The sequence below is a fragment of the Trachurus japonicus genome, chromosome 23 (assembly GCF_045865225.1).
Source record: "Trachurus japonicus isolate A0001 chromosome 23, Traja_1.0".
Classification (NCBI taxonomy): Eukaryota; Metazoa; Chordata; class Actinopteri; order Carangiformes; family Carangidae; genus Trachurus; species Trachurus japonicus.
In genome coordinates this window covers 235001-244499 of record NC_140929.1, presented here as the reverse complement: position 1 = coordinate 244499, position 9499 = coordinate 235001, and the positions used below count along the sequence as shown (strand labels likewise).

Below are 9499 nucleotides of genomic sequence, written 5' to 3'. Positions count from 1 at the left end.
GTGCATAATCCAATTACATATGGCTAATTTGCATACATACAACACCTGATCTAAACATTGAGTAGAGCAGGTGAAAATGTCTTGTTCAATCTTGTTAACATATAATATGTTAACAAGATTGAACAAGACATTTTTTTACTGCAATATGATATTACAGTTAAAAAACTTAAGGAATGGAACCAATTTAGGCCCATGAGCATTAATAGAGACGGAGCATGCCATACCTGCTCTACTAAGGATGTGGCTGTTGTGAAAAATTTCAGTCATCTTGAAATTTAAAGTGGTCAACTTGTCGGTTGACCGATGGAGTCAACTCATTCCAATTTTCATGCCGGTACCACCACAGCAACTTCATATATACATGTGCCGTCAAAACGGTGGAATGTATGCAAATTTATGCAAATTTGCTCATGTTAACAAAGAATTTCAAAAAACTTGCAATACATTTTTTGTTTGTCTTAATGTAAGTAATCAACTCAGTAATTTTCATGGAGATATCTAAAGGTTAAAAATGTTACCCTATTCACATGGATTTTTTTTTTAATATGCGAATCTATTTGAATCTTGAATCTTGAATCTGCAGCCTCAGCAAAACAGAGACGGCATCAAAGTGTTAAACTGAGTTACCGGTAAATTAATCGTCAACCAAAAAATTACTCGTTTCACTAATCGACTAATCAAAAAAATAGTGGATGGATGAGTAAAAGTAAAAGGTAAGTATGGCCGCTCGGTTCTCACACACACAGTGAAGGCATCATGAACCGATCGACCTCATCGATTACAACTTTTACCAACTTGAGACCAAAGATGAATTCCCACTCTGTGAACAATAAAGTTTTCATATTTGTGAATTTTACATGTTGGAAAAACATTTATAAAACAAAACGATACAAATAAAAACTCATAAAGGCTCAGTGACACAGTTTATTTACACCGTTTTAATCAACTTCCTGTTACACGTGAAACTGGAATAATGGAATAAATAAAAAAAAGTCACATCTGGAAGAAGAAGAGGAGGAGGAAGGAGAAGAGAAAGAGGAGGAAGAAGGAGAAAAAGAAGGAGAAGAGGAAGAGAAACATGTGGAGTGAAGCAGCTGCACCGAGTTGTGTTAATAATGTTAAACATCGTTATTAACGTCTCATTAACATTCATGTCAGAGGAACAAAGTGTGTGTGTGTGTCAGTGTGTGTCTGTGTGTGTGTGTGTGTGTGTGTGTGTGTGTGTGTGTGTGTGTGTGTGTGTGTGTGTGTGTGTGTGTGTCAGTGTGTGTGTGTGTGTGTGTGTGTCAGTGTGTGTCTGTGTGTGTGTGCAGCACACTCTGCAGCTCGTCAGACAGCGTTGTGATCATCGTGTTGATGAAAGTGTGTAGTTTGTGTGTCACTCCGTCCTTCAGCTGCAGCTGCTGCCGACGCGCTTTCATCTGAAACACACACACACACACACACACACACACACTTCCTGTTTAACACACACACACACAAACTACACAAATACAGGTCAAATTTATCAAAAAGGAAAGTTACAACAATTCCACGACGTAGATTGTTTTCCTTCTATAGAAACTTGTGAATTTGAATCATTCATATCTGAATTTGAATCGCTAAACTTGAATATTTGAATTGAACATTTGAATTTGAATCACATCATTTGAAATTGTGTTGTTTAATTTGAATCATTGAATTGAAAAACTGTATCTGAATATAATAGTATCATTTAAAATTGAAATCCAATTAAATTTGATCCTCACTGAAAATCCAACTCTCTCACAATTCAAATTCAGTTTTCAAAATTCAGTTTCAGTTTCCCGTGACAGACGTCCGGGTGCTTGAAGGACGAAGGAAGAGCAGTCGATCGTAGTAATTGTTAGAGCCATTTTGTAAATTACACATAAGGTGATAAATAATTTAAATTTGTTGGATTTATCCTTTATATACAGTATTTGAGGTTTTAAGAGTGCCTATTAGTTAATAACAGCTGCTCTCTTCTTATTGGCTGAGACGTGCGTAACGTGATGTGTGTGTAATTTGGTTGAGTTATGACTATGGAGGCGAGGAGAGCCGTGCTAACCGTGCTAACCGTGCTAACCGTGCTAATCGTGCTAATGATTATCGCCTGATTTTGGATTGATACACAGTTTTATTTTTTGTTGTAACTTGAAGAAAGGTTTCAATAAATAAACCCTCTTGAGAAAGAAGAACTGTGGAGTTTTTGTGGCAGAAGACACGCGTCAACTACTGTACATGCTCGCGCTCCATCATTTTAGTGTGTTTAAAAAAGTAAAAAGAGACGGAGCCACACTTACAGTAATCATTTACTTGTTTTGAGACAGCGAGAGCAGATTTATAGACTTAGATTTCCTTTTTCTTTATCTTATAATTACAAGATCAGGTGTCTAATTGTTTTTTATCCAGTGAATGCAAAGCTCTTCTGTATGATCCAGGTCCAGACCCAGACCAGATCAACTCACCAGTTTCTCTCTGAGCTTCAGCACCAGGTCCACGATCTCCACCTCAGACTTGTCTCTGGTCCAGCCCAGCAGGTCCTGCAGGGGAACGACTGGTCAGAGGAGCAGCTGTCATGATGTGATAGACCAGAGCGGCTTTTTTATGCAAATGAGAGTGACTGATGCATCCTGGGTAATTTAGGGGCAGCATTGTAAAGTTCAGCCTAACTGTCTTAACAAATTAAGTAACAAAAAGTTGTGTATTAACAGGCTGTTTCCAGACAACACTGAGCCAAAACCTCCCGGTGATTCCACCAAATACGTGTAGATGTCTGGGTCAGACATTTCTGGCCACTGTGGGAGGCTAAAGGAGCATACCGTAGATTCATTCAGACATTTCTGGCCACTGTGTGGAGTCATTGATCACTGTGGGAGGCTAAAGGAGCATACCGTAGATTCATTCAGACATTTCTGGCCACTGTGTGGAGTCATTGATCACTGTGGGAGGCTAAAGGAGCATACCGTAGATTCATTCATTGTAGTTTTTCAAGATAGCGTGAACGGTGGGTTTCAAAGAGGGTGTCAAAATAATTATGAGACATAGTGATACAAAAGAAACAAAAAATAAAACATTCAGATTGATTGTTAGTTAGTCTACGCTCCATCAAAACACAAAAAGCCACTGAGTGCAATGTAAAAATGCCGGGCGCTGCCCCTAAATTACCCAGGATGCATCAGTCATTCTCATTTGCATAGTGATGCCACTCTGGTCTATGTGATGATGTCGTGTGATGATGTCATGTGATGAGGTCACATGATGACATCACGTGATGATGTGACTCACAGCATCACAGATGACCTCCAGGTGGAGACTCTCCAGCTTCTGGCTCATCTCTCGGTGTCTCTGTCGGTACCAGCCGTCGAAGTTCGGAGAGCGGAAGAACTTCCTGTCGGAGCGACGAGACGGGAAGTTAGAGAACACACACACACACACACACACACACACACACACACACACACACACACACACACTATGTGAAGCCATTTTAACATTTAGAAGCCAGACTGGATGTTCAGATATCTGTAATTCAGTTTTACCTCTTGTCACAAAGAACATTTCAGATCCACAACTCCGTTCTTCCTTCACTGTAACCATTCATGTGTATGGGGTTTGTCATTACAGATATCTACAGTTCAGTTGCAGATATCCACTATGTGAATTACAGATATCTGTAACTGAATTACCACTAGTACTAATTCCAGTTACAGATATCTACAACTTCATTCTGACTAGTCATAATTCCAGTTCTAGATATCTTTAATTCACCTCAATTAAAGATATCTAGCTACATGTCCCTGTTCAGATATCTGAAATTAAGTTTTGACTAGGAGAAATGAAGTTGTAGATATCTGTAACTGGAATTAGTACTAGTGGTAATTCAGTTCCAGATATCTGTAATTCACATAGTGGATATCTGCAACTGAACTGTAGATATCTGTAATGACAAACCCCATACACATGAATGTTACAGTGAAGGAAGAACGGAGTTGTGGATCTGAAATGTTCTTTTTGACTAGAGGCAAAACTGAATTACAGAGATCTGGAATGAAAAATCCAACTATTTAAAATGTAGTTAGGACCAGTCAGAAAGACGTTGTTGATATCTATGATGTTGATTCTGGAGAGTCAAACTCAGCTTTAATGTTAAATCCTCTGGTGACTGACCTGTACACACACACACACACACACACACACACACACACACACACACACACACACACACACACACACACACCTGTACAGGCCCATCCAATCCCCTTTCAGCACGGAGGTGAGCTGCGGTCCGGCGTGGTCCAGCGTCGCCATGAACTCGTCCTGACTGAACGGTCGGATCTGAGGAGGCGTCTGAACACACAACCAGCAGCCAATCACACAACACGACCATGACATCACTGTGACATCACTGTGACGTCACTGTGACATCACTGTGACATCACCCGACACGCTTCACTGCAAAAACTCTACATCTTTCCAAGAATATTTGTCTAATTTCTAGTCAAAATGTCTCATTTCTAGTCAAAACTAATCTCTTTTCACTTGTTTTTAGACACTTTTTACTTCTTTCAAGCAGATTTTCACTTGAAATAAGTAGAAAAATCTGATAGTGGAGCAAGTTTTCCTCCTAACAAAAAAAAAACTTGCTTTTTTTGGCTTTTAGGTTGCCTTTAACATCTGGCCAGGGACAACGGACGAAAACTAGCCTTGTTGGCTCTAACTCTGGCCCACTTACAGATTTTCTTTTAACTCTGTTGATTAGTGGTGCACTGTCCCTATGAAATAAACTAATAATAATTTCACTGGCAGATATTTCTACTTATTTCAAGTGAAAATTAGTTTGAAACAAGTGAAAATGATCTAAAAACAAGTTATTTTTTAGGTGATGAATCTAATGTTAAGTAGAAAGAGATTAGTTTTGACTAGAAATGAGACATTTTGACAAGAAATAAGACAAATATTCTAGTTTTTGCAGTGATTCCTGTTTTACCTTCCAGGGCGTCACCGAGCGCTGCAGCGGCATCAGGCTGGCCATGTAGCGCTCCTGTCAGACAAGACACAGGGGTTACACTTCCTGCTCTGTGACATCACAGCGGCGGAGCGACGTGATTGGCCGGTTCTCACCAGAGGGATGATGAAGCTCTGCGTCAGCTCCAACAGGTGTCGCCTCAGGATGGCGCTCTGCACCTCGGACGGCCGCTTCCTCTGGATGCCCTGCACACGTCGTCATGGTTACACAGGCCACGCCCACAATGTTACACAGGCCACGCCCACAATGTTTGTATTTCTATTTATTTTTTTGCACCATAATAAAAGACACACTGCAAAAACTCTAAATCTTTCCAAGAATATTTGTCTTGTTTCTTGTCAAAATGTCTCATTTCTAGTCAAAACTAATCTCTTTCCACTTAAAATAAGACTCATCACCTAAACATGAACTTGTTTTTAGATCATTTTCACTTGTTTCAAACTAATTTTCACTTGAAATAAGTAGAAAAATCTGCCAGTGAAAGCAAGTTTTCTGTACTTGCAATAATAAAGAAAAACTAAAAAACTGTCAGATTTTTCTACTTATTTCAAATGAAAATAGACTTGAAAGAAGTAAAAAGTGTCTAAAAACAAGCTGCTTTTTAATGTATAACTATGTATGTATATGCATAAATATTTTAGGTATAATGAGATTTGTTTTGACTAGAAATAAGACAAATATTCTTGGTAAGATTTTGAGTTTTTGCAGTGTAATTACAAAAAACAGAAATGAAACAAGAATACTGTAGTAAGTGCGGGTGAGGTTAAAAAAATCTATGGGCTTAATAATAAAAAGCACCTCCCCAAGAAATATACTACATACATTCAGGAGATATTTAGATTTAGATTTAACTGAGTGAGTGTGTGAGCGTGTAAAGAGATAATGATCCAATGACAAAGATACTGGAGAAGAAACTATGAGGAACTTTGATTGAACAGGTTGAAGCTTCAGTCTGAACTTCAGCCCACAACGTTTTACCTTCAACAGCCTCTTGATCAGGATCTTGTCTTTGTGGAGAAACGTCTTGTACGCTGTGTAGATGCCTGCACACACACACACAGACACACACACAGACACACACACACGGTGAGCGACACTCTCAGGTGTTCTGGTTCTCACCTGGTCCTGGTCTGGGTCGTTACCTGGTTTGGTGTCGAGTGTTTTCAGTTTGGAGAGTTTCTTCACCTTCACCTGTTTAGGTAAATCACCTGGAGGAGACAGAGAGGGGATCGAACCGGCGATCAGACAGACAGACAGACAGACAGGTGTGAACCGTGTTTGTTCTACCTAGAGCTCTGTAAAAGAGAGTAAGGACAGCATTGGTCCAATGGAAGCGCCTAACCCTATTAACACATAGGCGAGTAAAAAATAACAACAACAAAACAAACAGTTGTCTACATTAATGTTTCAATCTACATTTTATAATAAACAAATTCTAAGTATAATCTGATATGACCAAGACACCTAAAAACAAAAACACGGCCGTTTTCATCAATTTAGCAGCAAGTGGGCAACACACATACATTGGAGTGAATGGGTTTTCTGGGCGCTTTTGCAATACCCACATCCTACCACTAGGGGGCAAAACCCTTAAACCCTTAAACCCTTAAACCCTTAAACCCTTAAACCCTTAAACCCTTACACCCCTACCACGGGAGTCAATGGTGGTGTCTTTACTCTCTTTTACAGCGCTCTAGTTCTGCCTGTAACCACGGTGACAATCATCATCAACACACCTGCCATCCGGACTTCGCCCAGTCGGAGGATGTGAGGCCACGACTGGAACGTCTTGATGAAGAACGGATTGGTGACGCCCAGAACCACGTTGGGCCTGACGGGACAGACAGGTGAGGTCAAAGGTGAAATAAGGGACAATGTGCAATTACATGAATCATTTAAAGGAAAAAAAATGAAAAGATGGTTGCACCAGATTTAGCTCCCAGCTAATTTCCATCTGTAGTCCCTACACATAACATAAAAGTAGTAAAATACACAGAATACAAGCTATTATACAAAGGTGAGGCATAAACAGACACAGTTAGACAATGGACAACACTTAGACAACAACATGTATGAGGTAGACAAAGTGCAAAGTGCTCATAGCAGCATGATTATTTATAGTATTGATAATAATAAATAAAGTAATAATAAAGATAAAACATGAAAGTGGCAACAGTGGCAGGTAAATTCAGGTGAACTCAGGTAAACTGAACTTAGGCCGCGTTCAGACTGCAGGCAAATCTGATTCAAATCTGATTCCTTCTCATATCCGTATATTTTTCAGGCCGACTGTCCACACTGTTTTTAGCAAGTGTCCAAATGGGATTTGGCTCTGTTCAGACTGGGCCACATTATTGACCCATCTGACAGGTTGCTGTAGCAACGAGGTCAGAGCGGAGGCTAAGGTTGGTCTATATGTGACAGGCGATGCCTCGCGGACGCGGCGGCTGCAGCACCGGGCAGATCAGCTGCAGCACAGTGATCTGCCCGGTGCTGCAGCCGCACTACCCCGCTAGTTTCAACCTCAGCCCGCCGTGTGTGTGTGAACGTGTACCAGAGACTGGTGTGCGTGTGTGCGTGCGTGCGTGCATGCGTGCGTGCGTGTGTGTGTGTGTGTGTAGCCACAGAGACGGGAAACTCCAGCAGCCCAGAGCTGGAGCGCGCCGTCGCCGTCACTCCTGTCGCCGACAACACGGTAGTTTGCATAAAAGAAAAGTAACAAGAAGGAAACTGATGTTTAACTGGAGCTCACGGGACCATACGGGACCTGTAACACCATAGACATATATATATATATACACATATATATATATATATATATATATATATATGTCTATGTGTAACACAGTGACAGCGCCGCGGAGAGTGACGTCACGGACAGTCAGAACCAATCTGAGTGTTTGGAGCTGTTCAGACTGAGATCTGAAACTACCTCCTGGAGGTGGTTTCCATCCGTTTACAAAAATTGGATTTCATGTGATTTGGGACTGTTCAGACTTCAAAAGTGCCATCCAGTTTCTAATCTGGATGGGCTAAAAATCGGATTTTGGCTGGCAGTCTGAACGCGGCCTCAGGTGAACTCAGGTGAACTCAGGTGAACTCACGGCGCCTGCGTCCTGGTGGTGTACTCTCTGAACTCGCTGTCGTGGATGGTGAAGTACGGTCGGAAGTCGCAGCAGAACTTCAGAGGACTGACAGAGCTGAGGAGAGACACACACACTGTTACCACGGCAACGGCAGCACGCCGTCACACCTGAGACATCCTGATTGGCCGCCGGCGTTCACTGACCAGGGTTCCTACAGCTTAAGCCAAGTTAAATTTAAGACTTTTTAAGATGTTTTTAATGCCACTTGAAATGAAACATACACAGGGTTAGGGACAATTTTACCCACTTTCCTATGTGGTCCAAGGTAAAGCGACTGCTACATGAATAATGGGGGGGGGGGCTATGAGTGAGTGAGTGACATCATTTAACAGCTGTGTAGTTGTGGAGAGGAGATGATAAACTAAAAAGGTCACGTTTGCTCGTTCGTATGTTTCCATCCAAAGTGATTCAAATAACTGGGAAATGATGCGCATTAAAAGACATTTGAGTTCTGTGTGTTTCCATTAAAAGTACGGACTTTGGTGAAAACTACAAACTCGCACGAGTTTTCCGCAGCTGTCCTTTCAAAATAAATGCATAAAAAGTCCGAAAAAACAAACAAAACACTGACTCGGGAGCTGGTACTGGTGAGAAACTTAGCATTGACGGCCGCCACTAACTTCTCTATGTCAGAATGTTACCAGTTATTTTGAGATTTGAGACTAATTACAACCATAAAATACCACTTACCATGTGTTAACATTTACTTTGAAAAATTGATTTAAGACATTTTAATGTTTTTAGATGAATGAATTCAATGCCTTTTAAGACTTTTTAAGAATCAGTAAGAACCCTGCTGACCTGACCAGAGCCAGCACCGTTTCCGAGGAGACGGTGGGCGAGGGCGCCATGACGACCAGCGGTTCCCCTAGCAACGTGAGCTCCCACAGCATCTGCAGGTGGACCAGCGCCGACTGGAAACACCGGAACAAGTCCAGCTCGTGGATGCTCGGCAACAGCGTCGGCGCCGGCAACAGGTTCTGGACACGGACGCACACACACACACACACACACACACGTCAATCAATCAAAACTTTATTCACAGCAACAACAGAGACAGACGGTGAACAGGAAGTGACCTCTGACCTCTTTAGCCGCCTGTTTGACCGGACTTCCTCCCGGTTTGTCCGACCGCGAAGGAATCCTCACCTGGACAGACAGGAAGCTCATTAACATACAGGAAGCTCATTAACATACAGGAAGCTCATTAACAGACAGGAAGAGGAAGCTCATTAACATACAGGAAGTTAATTAACATACAGGAAGCTCAGGAAGCTCATTAACATACAGGAAGCTCATTAACATACAGGAAGCTCATTAACAT

The 9499-nt window shown here is 41.4% G+C and overlaps 1 protein-coding gene across 1 annotated transcript in view; it reads right to left on the bottom strand.

Annotated features, from left to right (window-relative positions):
• Positions 1–1172: 1172 nt before the first annotated feature.
• dennd6b (DENN/MADD domain containing 6B) overlaps positions 1173–9499 on the bottom strand; it is a 15970-nt gene continuing 7643 nt past the window's right edge. Inside the window, exons 8-19 of the mRNA XM_085769446.1 lie at positions 9262–9324; positions 8977–9155; positions 8134–8229; positions 6766–6860; positions 6172–6237; positions 6008–6072; positions 5125–5214; positions 4991–5044; positions 4241–4350; positions 3289–3391; positions 2469–2543; positions 1173–1421 (exon numbers count right to left, since the gene is read on the bottom strand). Coding sequence (XP_085625572.1) covers positions 1287–1421; positions 2469–2543; positions 3289–3391; positions 4241–4350; positions 4991–5044; positions 5125–5214; positions 6008–6072; positions 6172–6237; positions 6766–6860; positions 8134–8229; positions 8977–9155; positions 9262–9324 — 1131 coding nt within the window. The 3' untranslated portion in view covers positions 1173–1286. The remainder of the gene's footprint in view (positions 1422–2468; positions 2544–3288; positions 3392–4240; positions 4351–4990; positions 5045–5124; positions 5215–6007; positions 6073–6171; positions 6238–6765; positions 6861–8133; positions 8230–8976; positions 9156–9261; positions 9325–9499) is intronic.